The sequence below is a fragment of the Microcaecilia unicolor genome, chromosome 5, assembly GCF_901765095.1.
Source record: "Microcaecilia unicolor chromosome 5, aMicUni1.1, whole genome shotgun sequence".
Classification (NCBI taxonomy): domain Eukaryota; kingdom Metazoa; phylum Chordata; class Amphibia; order Gymnophiona; family Siphonopidae; genus Microcaecilia; species Microcaecilia unicolor.
Window position 1 is genome coordinate 272,921,974 of NC_044035.1, and position 16,124 is coordinate 272,938,097.

At 43.2% G+C, this 16,124-nt stretch overlaps 1 protein-coding gene across 2 annotated transcripts in view; it reads right to left on the reverse strand.

The window, feature by feature from the left end:
* RBM11 (RNA binding motif protein 11) overlaps positions 1-16,124 on the reverse strand; it is a 46,349-nt gene that overhangs the window by 27,315 nt on the left and 2,910 nt on the right. For both annotated transcript variants that reach the window (XM_030204225.1, XM_030204226.1), the window contains exon 3: positions 1,813-1,975. In XM_030204225.1, the coding sequence (XP_030060085.1) occupies positions 1,813-1,975 (163 nt within the window). The remainder of the gene's footprint in view (positions 1-1,812; positions 1,976-16,124) is intronic.

Sequence of the window (16,124 nt, forward strand, 5' to 3'; positions counted from 1 at the left end):
TTGAGATCCAAAATGGTGAGAGCAACTATGTAGGAGACACATCTGCAAAACAAACACTAATACCCCATCAGGAAAAATGTACAAATCAAAAATGAAAAATATTGTTAAATTCTCAAAATATCTTTTACAATTGTTGCTTAAATTAGGAGTAATCAGGAAGTTAAGGTGAAAGACAAGAAACAAAGGCATTTCTCTTCAACCTTTCTTTCCAAAGTACCAGTAAAGTAACAAACAAAACTCCAGCTAACAAATTAACTGGTAAGTGGCAAGTGATCTCCTGCTCCCTCTGTGTATTTCTACCGGCATTTCCAAATGGATTACGTTTCTATATATCATGATGTGGAAAACGAATACCACACCTAAGCCATCTGGAATTCACTGAATGTGATATATCCAACTATCTCTGGGAAAAGGTGACTAAAGTCACCAGAAACAAAAAATTAGGTTTTAATGACTTATGTTAGAGCAAATACAATCCAAACTCCATCCTTTTTATGTGAAAAAATAAAGCTACAGAAGTTCAAACATACAACTTTTTCAGACTACTTAAGGACCCACAACATGAAAAAATAATAAATAAATCAGCCATTGTCAACATTTTGGATCCATTATTTTAGTCACCTTTCCCAGAGACAGTCATATATATATAGGCAATGTATCACTGCTGTTAATCAGGCCCATGGAGTGGAGAAGTAGCTGGAGGAAGGGGGGGGGGGGGGCAGAACACTGCTGAAAACCCCCACCAGCAAGGTAAAGCCCGTGTGCTCCCAAACTGAGCATAAAACAAAAAGAGACTGCAGCGACTATCTCGCTGCTCCCTATGCCTGGAATAGACTCCCTGAGCCAGTATGTCAGGCTCAGTCTCTGGCTGTCTTCAAGTCTAGGCTTAAAGCCCACCTCTTTGCTACTGCTTTCAACTCCTAACCATGACTCTCTTACTCAACACCCTCACTTATCACCCCTACCACTGCAATTTCCCCACCCCTAGCTGTCTGTTCGTCTGTCCATTTTAGATTGTAAGCTCTGTTGAGCAGGGACTGTCTTTTCATGTTAATTTGTACAGCACTGCGTAAGTCTAGTAGCGCTATAGAAATGTTTAATAGTAGTAGTAGTAGTAGTAGTAGAGCGCTGCCAAACCTGAGACTGCCCTGTGTTAAAAATGTAAAAAACAAAAAAAACAGCACCAGGAACTGAGGCACATAAAAAGACCTCCAGAAACAGAAAGGAACCCCTCAGGGCCAAGGAACCAGAAGGTATAGGGACACAGCCTCCAAGGTTTGACACCCCTGGGACATAATGTAACCCCCCATAGGTCACAGCCATAGCCAGCAGCCAAGGAGCCCAGGAAAAGAAGCAGAAAAATTAGGAGTTAGAATGAATTACAAACACTGCTGACCCTAGTAACTCCCCCCCCCCCTTAGGACTAGGAATCCCCAGGCCTACCAGACTAGTTGAAACTGTACAGGCTCGCACCTCTACCAACTGCTGGAAAACTGAGAAATACTGTAGTTCTCAGTCTCCATCCACCTGTTGGTAGGCGTGCATAACCCAACCGTCTAGGCCGGTCTGGAGGGACGCTAAGGAAAATCTAAAACAGGATGTAATTTCTTCAACTATAGTCACTTGCAAGAAATGGCAACACTTTCACAGCTAGGCATTTGCATGGTATAGCAATATCCTGTACTGCAGCTGGATTCCATTCTGAATGTCACCGAAGCTGAGTGTGACAGTCAAGCATACGGTAGGTACCATTTCACACAGTCAAATGTTGATACAATTCAATATGCATAAGATGACGTAACCAAAACTTACCAGATCTGTAGTCTATTTTGATCGGTCTGCCATACAAACGGATGCCATTCAACAAAGCTATAGCATAGGGGACAGATTCTGTGTGCTTAAAACAGACAAATCCAAAGGACTTAGGGTTTCCTTCTTTGTCCTTAGCTATGCTCACTTTAATTAATGGCCCAGCCTGCAAGAAAGTACAAAATTCCAGACTCTATTCTTCTTCCATCATGTTAGGTGAATTTTTAAGGTATACATATATACTGACAGAAGACACATCATAAAATTCCTCTACATGCTAGGCTATTTCACAAAGACTGTAGAGTTTTAACAAAGAGGATACTCTAGCTGACACTGTCATTAACACTAAGGGTTTTGTTTACTAAGCAGCGCTATAGGCGCGTTAACATTTTTAACGTGCGTTAACCATGTACATGCCTACAATATTCCTACAGTTGCCTACATGGTTAGCGCACGTGCTAACTGTAGGTGCGCTAAAAACACTAACGCACCTTAATAAACAGGGCCCTTACTGTGGTTATACTTCCATTCTTCTTGCTTGACAAAGTTACAGGGCACCCACTATTCAAATATAGTTCACAGGAAGCCCATTACCAAGTACAGTAGAAAAGTGGTATTTCTATTCCTGGCAGCGTGGAGTAAACTGGTCAAATAATGTTATCTGTATAAGTCACAAAAAGGATAATTTTATAAAGGATTTTCGCAAACTTACCCCAGAGGCTATGCATGTCAAAGTATGTGCAGTGCCAAGAAGGTATGTTATAATAAACGTGTGAATGCACAAAGAGTCACACCTGCTCCTGAGCAGGCATAAATGTCTGTGCTTCAATCTACTTGTGATTTCTACCACTTTTGCCTTAGCATTTTATACAAACACACTTGCACATATGTGTCTTTATAATGAAGGATGCCAAAATACAAAATATACCCTTTCTTGAATATATAGAAGGAATATTCTGGGTCTCTGCTGAACAGGAGTGCCAATCAACTGTAATTGGGGGTGGCTAGTCTGGTAGCCCCTGGCTACAGGAGTTCCTTTAAATTTTGGAGGGAAGTATAAGAGGGAGTATTAAGGTCTCATCATCCTCCCCCACAGGAGACAGGGTGAGGGGAGGAAGAGGAACACAGAGGGGTATTTTCTATATGACGTCTAAGTCAGACTTTGGACATTTTGTGCTAAACATCCCAAATCCAAATAGCAAATAGTGATTTTCAAAAATGGCCACTTGCTAGATGGTTTTGTGCTCTGTGCAATTATCGTTTTGGTCCGTTAAAAAAAAAAACATCCCAGTGTAAAACACGCAAAACCAAGCCATTGGGATGTAGGAGAAGCCAGCAATCTTAGTAGACTAGCCACACAGTCATCCCAGGAGAGCAATGGGGCACCCTAGAGGGCACTGCTGTGGACTTCATATAAAAGCTCCCAGGTAGACATCTCACCATTAACCCCTTATCTTGTCTGCTGAGCCCTCCAAAACCCACTGCCCCAAACTGTACACCACTACAATAGCCCTTATGGATGAAGGGGTCACCTATATGTGGGTACAGTAGGCTTTTGGTGGGTTTTGGAGGGCTCACAATTTCCACAAGTGTCACAGGTAGATATAACATCTGCAGCTGTCAGAGGCTGGTAAGTACTATTTTTATTCAAGTCTTTGGAAGGTGGAAGGGAGTCAGTGACCACTGGGGGAGAAAGGGGGTTATTCCTGAATCCCTGCAGTGGCCATCTGGACATTTAGGGCACCTGTTTGTGCCTTATTCGTTCAAAAAACAAGTCTAGATCAAAACATTGAAGTTTTAGCTCTACACATATTCATTTTGTTCCATTATGGCTGTAAAACATCCATAACGCTGTATGCCCGCCCTAATTCCACCCCCAAAACACCCGACATGTCCCCTTGTGATTTGGACACACTGCAGACAAATTGCATAAACAAACATCTACAAAATAGGTTTTGAAAATACTGATTTGGATATTTTGAGAAGAAATTCATCCAAATGGTGCTTTATGACACTTTTTGGACGTTTTTATCTTTTGAAAATGAGCTGGAACTAAGCAACAGGGATGTCAGTTTTAGGTTACCTTTGGAAAACGTGATAAACTTTTAAGTCTAAGATCACTGGGAAGATTATCAGGCTGCTTTATTATGAAAAAAAACTAAAGTAGTATTGCATACACATTGGTCATTCCCTATTTAGCAGCTAACACTAAACTTAAGTCCCTTTGAATATCTGATCCTGAGGCAAATGCATTAATTCAATAGAGCCTTGTGGAGGGTAATTTTATAATGAAGGCCAAGTAGGTGTTTGTTTTATTGTAGTTGGGTCTCTGTTGGGTGGGGCTGTGAGTGTTCCCGAACCATACAGACAGTTGATTGGGTGTCTGTGGTTACTATGCACACACTTATCTGCTCTTTTACTCCCAATCCAGAGCACACAGATAAAGGATTCCCAATGGGAACTAAAACCACTTTCTCCTAAACCTTCAGGCCAATACAGATCTGAGCAAATCTTCGATGTAGGGAGGAAAACCTCTGGAGTCCAGTAACGGTTTATATGGAAACTATTTATTGGGCACTTTCCAAATAGGCAAAAATATATAACAGCAGACAAAAACAATCAAGCATACAGTCCACAAAAGAAGGGTTAGATAATGTGTCTTTTCACTCTACAGCAATGGTCTCAAACACGTGGGCTGCATGCAGTTCCCGTAGTCTTCCTTTGTGGCCCTCAAGCAGTTGGGAGAATGGTCAACAGAAGTCCTGCAAATGACTGAGAAGTCCTGTCAAAGAACTATGCCAGTTGTCGCCCGTATATGACCTGTGACTCTTCCCCCATGCTCTCTCTAACCGTGGCTTCTCTTCAAGATGAAATAGCCCCAAACAAGGCCCCTCTTTCTCCCAGCAGGATCCAGCATTTGGAGGCATGCACATTCATGCCCATGTCACTTCGCAGGCACATGTGCACAACCGAACCCAGCAGCGCCTCACTTTATCATATGCTACAGCTAAATCCCTCCTGCTTCTGCCCCGCAGCCATGAACACTTCTGAGTTCACGGGGCCCTTGCTCCACCCATAGGAGCCAACTTTTCAAAATGATTGGGGTTGCTGAACCCAATGGAACCTACCCCTCCCTGGACACAGTCAGAGTTTGCTCAATATTGGGTGGTGCTCAAGTACTCACAGAGCTGGCTCCTATGGCTCCACCCACTTCCCGGCAGCTCTGAAACCTCACCAACCGATTGGCAAAATGTATAATCAGGCTCCGAAACCTCAGTAGGCAGCTCTCAGCTTGATTTCCAATGCTGCCCTGCAGCACCTTTGCTCCAGCGGTCCAGATTAGTCCCCAACACCATGGAGACAGAAGTCCTCCGCGACCTCAATGACTCTTGCCAATCCCTCAGGGGAGCAGTTTTTTATCCTGGTTACATACTATAGTAAAAGGGCCCCATATTTTTCCATATAGTAAATTGGAGTAATACTTTCCTTTTTATGCTGCAGAATTTGCAGACTGAATTGGAAATGATATATATACAATGAATGAAATGTTTCTTTTTTTTTATGGGGGGGGGGGGGTCTTTTATAGGGATGTGCAGCTCAAACATTTTTGATTTGTTGCAGAATAAACATTTATCCTTGAAGTGAGGTAGAATCAATATTGGTATCAATGTTTAAAATCCCATCTAAACAAGCAGATCAAGGCGGTTTACATAATTAGTGGTAATTAACTTTTAAAAGTTAAATATGTATGCTTGAAATCTGTTGGTGGCCCTTGGAGCTTTCTTATATTCACTGTGGCCCTTGGCTGTTTATTAATTATTTTACTGTGCTTATATCCCACAATTTCCCACCTCTGGCAGGCTCAATGTGGCTTACAACAATTGAATAACAAACAGACAGAGTACAATAAACGGAAAGGGGTAAGCAGGACAGTAAGTTAGAGAAAAATAGATGGGTCAGTCCAGGATAGCAGGGTCAGTCCAAACTGGTGGCTTCCTGAGATTAACGAAGGCGAACAGGATCTGTGGGGTAGGCTTGCTCAAATAAGCAGGTCTTAAGCAATTTCCTAAAAGCCAGGTAATCCGGAACCATTCTCACTGATTTTGGCAGGGTATTCCACAAGTGAGTGCTGATGTAGGAAAAGGTGGAAGCATACATGGTCTTATACTTCAGCCTAGAACACGTAGGGTAATGGAGGGTTAGGTATGAACGGGCAGTCCTGAGTGAGTTTCTAGGAGGGAGGTGGACAAGGGCATCCATGTACGCTGGGGCTGCTTCATAAAGTATCTTGTGGACTAGGGTACAGATTTTAAAATGTATACGCTCTTGCACAGGAAGCCAATGTAATTTTGAGGATTAATGTGTTTTTGAAATTTCTTAGGAAATTATTTTTATTATAAATTTCAGTGGCGGGATCACGTGATGGATTGAGAGAGAGCAGACGTGTCTTGGCTTTCTCCCGGGCGAGCCCCCCCTCTATTAACTTCATAGAACGATAAAATCCGGGATTGAACCCTGAACTCTGAACGCTATACTCAAGGAGAGTACATGGACCCCTTTGTAGTTCGGGAACAGAGGGTGATGTCGACCAGGACGGCAAAGAAAGAGATTGAAAAACTCCGAGGGCAGGGAGAGCACAAAATGGCGGCAAGCCCGAAAACGGAGAATACAACAACTTTTACCACAGCACAGATCTCCCAGCTTACAGAGGCGGTGAAGTCCGCATTGGCACCTCAATTCTCCAAGCTCTCTGACCAAATAGCGGGGATGGAAACCCGCTTGGAAGAAACAACACGTAGAACCGGGGAATTAGAGGTGCGCGTGTCTGATATTGAAGACACAGAATCAACCAGAGCATCAGACCTTAAAGAAATACGGCGCGAACTTGGACTTCTTACCCAACACTTAGATGACCTGGAAAATAGATCTAGGAGGTCGAACCTCCGCCTGATCGGAATACCAGAGTCTGTCCCGGACCGATCTCTTGCTGTACAGCTTGAACGCTGGCTTAAAGCGGAATTCGCGCTCTCTGATAGTACGGGGCCTCTGTGTCTGGAGAGGGCACACCGCCTGGGGAAACGGAGCAACACAGGAACCAGACCCAGAGCAGTAATCGTCAAGGTGCACAACTTTATACACAAAGAGGAAATCTTACGAGGGGCCCGTCTAAAATGGGACACACTGGCTTTCGATGGAGCGCCCATAAAAGTGTTTCAGGACTACTCAATAGCGGTACAAGAGAAGCGGAGGGCTTTTGGGCCTATATGCAGACGCCTGGCAGAGAGGAAACAGCGATTTATGTTGTTATACCCAGCACTACTAAAAGTACAAATCGAAGGCGTGTGGAGAACTTTTCCAACGCCACAAGAAGCACAGCAGGGGTTAAAAATAGAAACAGAGGAAAATGCTGAACAAGGATGAAACCATCACACAAGGAGAAGGAAGAACAGTAGAGGCCAAACTGAAATCAGGCAGACCTGACGAAAAGATCAGCAAATGTCGGCAGGACATTCAGTTAAGTTCATAGGAGCTTTGGTTACCACATGTTAACATTATATAAATATGTTCAGTTGAGAATTGTATAGATAGGTTGTATCTATAAGGGTTCAACCTATTCAGATATGTTGTGAAAAAGGAGGGGGGGGCAGCCCACCATCATTAGATCCACGCTCTTTCAACTGGAAAGTGGGAGGAAGAGTGAGGGGATAATGGTAGGGAAGTATAGAGGGTTGGGTAAATATGGGAGGGAAGGGAAGGAGGGGAGGGAGGGTAGGCAGGAGGGAGGGGGGGAAGGGAAGAGAAGGAGGGAAGGCAAAGCGCAAGTAATACAACTGAAGGAATGTAGAGACCTCATTGATGAAGGGTTAAGAAGGCACCATCAATCCCGATTAGAGGGTACTCGGGAACAGGAAAAAATAGCAGGGACCAATCAGGAGGAGGGGAGGAAGGCCTCGGTGAGCTGGGCACCGGAGGCGGCGTTGGACAAAAACACACAGCTAGTTAGTTTTCTAAAATTACCCTATACTTAAGGCCACATCAACTAGGTTCCTTACGTGGAACGTGGGGGGTGTTTCGACCCCTGTAAAGAGAGCTAAAATATTGGCGGCATTAAAACGCCATAAAGCAGATGTGGCATGTCTTCAAGAAACGCGTTTAACACCAGAAGAACATCAAAAATTGAAACGGGGATGGGTAGGAGAAGTACAGGCTACATCAACAGAGGGAAGGAAGAGAGGAGTAGCGATTCTGATACGCAAAGGTCTTGCAGCTAAGTCCCATTTAATAGCTAGTGACCCCCAGGGAAGGTATGTGATCATCCGTTTATGGCTGCAGTATAAAGAATACCTGGTAGCAGCGATATATGGACCGAATTTATATGATAAAGCATTTTATGAACAACTAGTACAAATATGTCTACCATACAAGTCACTCCCATTGTTAATGTTAGGTGATTTTAACTTAGTAGCAGACCCAATGCTAGATTGCTCCACTCCAAGACGGGCAATGCGGGGGGGGAAGCAGTGCTAGAGCACTACATCACTTTATGCAAGACCTTGGAGTAGTAGATGCCTGGCGGAACCTATATCCAGAAAGACGGGAATATACTCACTTATCTAGAGCACATGGCACCTTTTCAAGAATAGATTATGCATTGGTAGACAGAAGACTATTCTCCCAAATAGAAGAAGTAGAAATCGGGCCAGTAGAGATATCAGATCACGCTACGGTGTGGGTGGCTCTGAAAGACCCAGACAACAGACAAGGTGCTGCGGGGTGGCGATTCCCAACATACCTAGCCACAAACAAAGATTTCCAGAGCTATGTCCAAAACAAATGGGCAGAATACATAGAATTCAATGCAGAATATAAAAATCGCCCCACCATATTCTGGCCAGCAGCAAAAGCAGTTATAAGGGGAGCTATTATTGCATACATAGCTAGGCGAGAGCGCAGAATGACAGGGGCCATTATCAATCTAGAGAAAAATTTCCAAAAAGCGAAACGGAGATATATCCAGATACCGAGTGGTTACCATAAAGAACAAATGCAGGCGGCACAAATAGCGCTGAACACCTTGCTCCATGAGAGAGCTAATAAAGCGTTAATCTTTAGGAAGTACAAACTCCAGAGATTTGGCAATAGAGCAGGGACGCTACTGGCTAGCTTGGTTAAACAAAAAGGAGGGCCCCGTGTGATTACAGTGGTGAAGAACAGAGAGGGAGTGCCCCAACACAAAAAAGACACAACAACACAGGTTTTCCAATAATTTTTCAGCTCTATGTACAAACAAGGCCAGACGCCAGACAAAGGGACTATACAAAGCTATTTCAAAAGGGCAGGCATGGAGCAATTGACGGGTGAGGAGGCGCAGGCCCTGGAAGCACCCATATCAGGGAAAGAGTTACAGGAAATTATTAAATCACTACCTACATGCTCAGCCCCAGGCCCTGATGGATATGCTAGTGAATTTTATAAGATCTTGGGACCCTCAGTGATAGGGGCCCTCAAGGATTACTTTGAAGAGGTAATACAACAACAATCTTTCCCAGCGCATGCGAATGAAGCATTGATAACTTTACTCTTAAAACCGGGGAAACCAGACATACAGGCAGATTCTTATAGGCCCATCTCCTTAATAAACGTAGATGTAAAAATCTTGGCCAAACTACTTTCCAATAGAATCCACCAGTGTCTGCCTAGATTAATAAGTCCCAATCAGGTAGGATTCGTACGTAATCGACAATCGGTAGTAAATGTAAGACGGCTCTTGTTAGCTATGGGGCATTGCCAACAGGCCAAAATAGAGGCAGTGATAATCAGCCTAGATGCTGAAAAAGCATTTGATTCTATAAACTGGGAATATATGTTTGAAGTGCTCCGACTTTTGGGGTTCCGGGGCTGGATACACCAGGCGATCCAAACATTATATTCTCACCCTACAGCTGCAATACTAGTGAACGGAGTCCGCACTTCACAATTTCCCATAGCACGGGGAACTAGACAAGGATGCCCGTTATCCCCCACATTATTTTTACTAGCGATTGAACCGCTATTGAGGACACTGATAGGGGAGAGGGGCATACCAGGGGTGGAAGTAGGGGGAGACACTGTCAAGGTGATGGCTTTTGCTGATGATCTATTGATAGTGACAGCTCACCCCGAAACGTCACTCGCCAGGTTGACCCACCATATGAGTGTATTTGGAGGCATGTCGGGATTCAAGATTAATTTACAGAAATCAAGCATTATGCAGATGTTCCCCCAGGGGGCGAAGCTGCGGGTGGCAGGGGACATTCAGCTACAAATGAAGACAGCACTTAAATACTTGGGGGTACATATCCCACAAGACTTGTCTAAATTATATGAGCTGAATGTCCATAGGTTACTGTCAGAAACTGTAACAAAATTGGAGAGGTGGCAGGGACTCCCAATATCATTGTTAGGACGAATTGCTATGTATAACATGATGGTGGTGCCGTGCTGGTTATATGTATTCCAAATGCTACCAATATATTTAAAAAGCACAGATGAGAAAAAATTGACCTCAGCTTTGTCTAAATTCTTGTGGAGAGGAAAGAAATCTCGACTACCAATGAACTTGGTGGGTACTCCTAGAGAATATGGAGGCCTGGGATTGCTGAATATAAGATCAATGACTATAGCTTGTGCCATGAGGCACCTAAATGACTGGTTCAGAAACACTGCAGATTTCTCAGCAACAAAGATCGAACTCGAACTATTTAAACCATACCATTTTAGCAGCTTGCTTCATGGATTACAATGTCAAATATCACCAACACTGGAAATATCCCACATTTTACCCACGGCTCAAAAAGCATGGAAGTGGATTTGCAAATTACATCACTGCTCCTTTAGGGCAACTCCACTTCTTCCATTGGGTGGTAATCCGGACTTCCCACCAGGTCTCCTTTACAACATATTCACCCGATGGAAAAACCAAGGAGTTACGTACCTACTACCAATACTTACCGAAGATGGGAGATTACAGCCACAAATGCAACTACAAGGAATGAAACTTTTCGGACCCAAGGATCAGTTCCATTATTGGCAAATAAAGCATTATGTGAGCAGCCTGCCTTGGGAGGCACTCGCAGAGGACATTCAGGAAGAACTACCAACAGCTTTATCTTTGAACGCACAACAAAAAGTACCATTACTGTATCACCACAGACATATAAAAGACACCAAATTAGAATTGGACTATGCGAAATATGCTAGAGACTGGAGCAAGGATTTAGCAACGCACATACCCCCGAGTACTTTTAAGGAATATGTAGTGTCGCTGAGACAAGTAACTAACTGGGCTGCACATTGGGAGACCCAATATCGGTTCGCCGTGAGGTTGTATGTTCCACCCCGGAGGGCATTCCATATGGGTCTGTCTCCTGATGGGGCCTGCCCTAAATGTGGAGGGGATGGAGCAACCCTAGGACACATGTTCTGGAGATGCCCAAGAGTTGTACATTTCTGGACTAGCCTAATTGGGCAAGTAGAAAGAATGTGGAAGGCAAGATGGATATACTCACCTTTGCTTTTATTTGGCAGACCGGAACTCAGCAAACCAAGACCCAAAGGCTATACGGCTTTTGTGAAAAGAGCCATCATGCTGGCGAAGAAAACAATTCTAATAGACTGGCTGGAGACACGAGGACCATCGCTTCAAACATGGAGAATACAGATGATATCTCTATTGAGAATGGAGAGACTAAGCTGCAAAGAAAAACCTAGCAAAGAGCTCGATCTATATATAGCGAGATGGAGCCCATTTCTAGATACTTTGCCTTCTAGAACAAGAAGCCACTTATTGAATGTATAATTTTGTGCTTTGTTGATAGTTGTTATGAAAGTTAACCGTTAGAACGGGGTGGAGGGGGGGGGAGGTAGAAGGGCTAGAGGGACGGGAAGAAAGGGAAGGGGGGGTAGAGTAGGAAGGATAGGGTAGGGAAGTTCATAATGATGGAAGCTGTTACATTATAAAGATTGTATTGTTTACTACCATCAATAAAAACGATTTAAATATAAATTTCAGTGGCAAGACTATAGGTGTCTTTTACTAAAGATCGGTGCATATTATCTGCAGCAGGGCCCATAAGAATAAAATGGCTCCTGTGGCAGTTAACTTACGCTAATCCTTAGTAAAAGATCCCCTATGTCTTTATTGACCCTGTACAACTGCAGGAGCTATTTACTACTGTTGAGCAGGGCTCAGAGGGCTCATGGTGAGGAAGAAGTAGAGTACCATTGTTGATATTACTTTTTAATTTGCAGTCAAATAAGTATGTATTATGCTTTCTTTATTGTTCATTAATATGTAATCTCCCTCCATAATTCTTCTAGTTTGACTGTAGACCAGTTTTTATTTAGTGGATGAATGTTTTCTATTTGTTGTGTTTCCTTGTAAGTCATATGTCTTATGGTAGTATAAGTTTTCATTTGCTTATTTTCACCGTTATGGTTCTCCTTTTTGCTATGTTTTTGTTTTGTTATTTTTTTCTGGTTAACCAAAAATTTTCAATACATTGCAAATCTGAAAAATAAAAATGTGATTCACTGAATGAAAAGGCACCCAAAGTGGGGTTACAAATAACAGAGATAACGGCTATAAAAGTTTGGAGGGGTACATTTGGTCAACCTTTATTTTTGATAGTTTTGTGTACTATAGTGTCAATAGAAAGGGACTATGCAATTTGTTTTCGCAGCTTTGATGTTTTTCATGTTCTACAGCCTAAAAACTGCAGATACCTAAAGTGAGGTATGTGACATCTGGGGTTAATTGCTTATTAGTGAATGTTTCTCATTTTAAATACATAATTAGTCCATATCTAAGGCCAAATTTTTGCAGGAATATGCAGTTGATATCCTTCTATCTTGTGGTATAAATAAGTTACATACCCCAACTTTTGGTACTTTTTTGCTCAGGGGGGTCACAGATAGTCTCTAGCTTGTTATGAATTAGATGTTCTCATTCTGCCTTCCTGGCATCTCTCTTCCAGCAGTTTCCTTGTGGTTAAGAGTACAATACCCTCCTCTTTCCCATCTCCACTTACGGGAACTTGGGCAGGTGCTGGTACCTCTCATGCTCTTCCTCTCTGAAGTTAAGTATCTCCCTACCTTGTTCATTGCATACTCTTCCAAAGCCAGGAGCATAGTAAGCTCTAATCTGGGGGGGGGTAACAATGCCACAGATGGAATCTTCAGGATTTCAAGGAAAAATTTACAGACCATATCAATAGCTGTAATTAATGGAGAACGTGGAAAGTTTAATAACCTTGAGTTATTCTTCTTCATTTGATTTTCCAAAAATTCAACCTTGCAATGCAAATATTCATAAGTACATAAGTAGTGCCATACTGGGAAAGACCAAAGGTCCATCTAGCCCAGCATCCTGTCACCGACAGTGGCCAATCCAGGTCAAGGGCACCTGGCACGCTCCCCAAACGTAAAAACATTCCAGACAAGTTATACCTAAAAATGCGGAATTTTTCCAAGTCCATTTAATAGCGGTCTATGGACTTGTCCTTTAGGAATCTATCTAACCCCTTTTTAAACTCCGTCAAGCTAACCGCCCATACCACGTTCTCCGGCAACGAATTCCAGAGTCTAATTACACGTTGGGTGAAGAAAAATTTTCTCCGATTCGATTTAAATTTACCACACTGTAGCTTCAACTCATGCCCTCTAGTCCTAGTATTTTTGGATAGCGTGAACAGTCGCTTCACATCCACCCGATCCATTCCACTCATTATTTTATACACTTCTATCATATCTCCCCTCAGCCGTCTCTTCTCCAAGCTGAAAAGCCCTAGCCTTCTCAGCCTCTCTTCATAGGAAAGTCGTCCCATCCCCACTATCATTTTCGTCGCCCTTCGCTGTACCTTTTCCAATTCTACTATATCTTTTTTGAGATACGGAGACCAGTACTGAACACAATACTCCAGGTGCGGTCGCACCATGGAGCGATACAACGGCATTATAACATCCGCACACCTGGACTCCATACCCTTGTCCTTCATCAAGGCAACCACTCCCTCCTGAGTCTGAGCAGATCGCCCCTCTGTGGATTCCAACCACACAAGTAGCCTGTTCCTGCTGAACCTTTTTGAAATTTTTACTGTCACCAATTATTGAACAACTGTTTGTAAAGAGCAGTTCACTACCTGAATTACTTCCCAAAGCAACTCTAAAGTCACAACAGCCAATTTCTTCACCTACAAACCTCCAGATTGCAGTTCTCCCACTCGACTCTCTCCAGACACTCCACAGGAAGCAGCAACTCCAATTAGAGATGATGACACCATGCCCCCAGCACTGGGAGAGGAAGAAGACACCGGAAGACCCCCGAGCGAGGACAGCATCTGCACCAGACTGGCTCCTCTGTCCCGCTCTCCTCCGATGAACACAGCACTTCCAGGTTGGGAGGGTGCTGTCAATATAGGGCTCAATGAGATCTCCTCTGCACTGCAGTCTGTCAACACAGACCCGGTCAAAAAAGTGACCAGCGACACTGATTCTGTCCTCACCCTGCAAGCTTCCAAATTTAGCTGCCTAGAAGCCGAAGTAGGTTCAGCCACTGGGGGAACAGCCTTGATTGATCCTCTCCTCTTTCTCTTCATAATAGAGAGGTTCCATGGCATCTTCAAGTTGGGAGGATGCGGAGCTAGTGCTGCCAAAGAAAAAATATGCCAAATTGCTTTTTTAAAAACATTTTTGTGGGCACAACTCCTGGGAAGACTCCTAACCTAAAAGGGAAAGGACCAAAACCTACCAGGAGACCCTTTACACAAGCAGGCTGCACAGGTACCTACCATCTGCGGAGACTGAGAAAATATTGGCTAAGGGGAGGCTGCACAGGTTAGTTATACACTCACTTTAAGGCTAGTGGTTTTCAATCTCCATCTGCTAGTAGGAATGCATAACCCGCTTGCCTGAACTGGTCTGGAGGAATAATAAGGTAAAGAGCACTTTGCCCAGATATATAGATAGCAGCTTAATATAAGCACTACCTTCAGAAAAAAATGCTACCCTAACTTAAACTTCCGAGGTTAATGAGTTTGTAACATTGCTTTATTATTTCATAAATGTTATATTTAATGTGTATTTATTGGTTGTAAACTAGTTTTACTCCTTGGTAAAAGACGGTATATAAAATTAATACATCAAAACATTTATTATTGTATTTGTGTAAATTATGTTCACTGCCTAATTTTCTTCAGCCTTTGTTGTGCTATGTCCATTCTGCTTGCATTATGCCCTTTTCCCTTTTAATTTGGCATTCCTTTTCTTTTATCACATTCCATTGCCTGTAAAATTGTATAATGTGATCAGCTCTTATAGCAGTCATTTTTGCCACCTGATATAAATGATCCATCTTGTGGATAACCTTCAACACCAGAGGCAGAAGGGGGTTCTTCCAGGCAGACGCCAGCCTAATTTTCCCCGCTACAAACAACACTGAGGCTAGGCAATGTGTATCGGGGGAACCCCAATGGGGCAAAAGTGCAGGAGGCAGGTCTCTGCTATGGCGGAGTAGTGCACGTCAATAATTTGGCTAAATATATTCAGTAACTCTGCCCAATAGATCTGTATCTTAGGACATGTCCACCAAATATGAAACATGTCTCCCACCTCTGCACAGCCCTCCAGCATCGACCAGATCTCCGATTATACATTTTTGCCAATCTACTGGAGGCGAAATACCATCGATATAGCATTTTGTAACCATTTTCAATTAAAGAACTGGAAACAGAGACCCTCAACACATATTCCAGTCAAAGCCCTCTATCTTTCTGTGGACCTGATCTCATTTGGGCGAATCAAAAGAGAAGATGAAGAATGCAAATGCAAGCTAATAAGCATCCAGCAAACACAGACCCTCAAACTAAGTTGTCCTCCGCCAACCTCTCAAGGACTCAGAAGAGTAGTCTCTCCTTCACACTTTGTCTTTGGATGCGTCCCATAACCAAGGTACCTGAGGGGTCAATGTCACGAAATGCCTAGTCACCCACCTGGGGTTATCCCATAGCCATTTAAAGGGTCTATCCCCTGCAAAGCTATGGTCCGCCTGTACCTGCTGCTTGTGCTCTACACTAGCACCCTCCTTCCACCAGCAGGGTCCCAACCACCTCTGGGCGAGTCTCCTGCTCTCAAGTTATCCCTAGTGATCCAGACAAACAAGGCAAACAATTATGTTTATTCTCTTCAAAAATACTGATTGAACAGTGGAACAAAATAGTGCAATTGGCAAACAATAACTGGTAACTGAAATAAGGATCAATCATAACACTAACTAAACA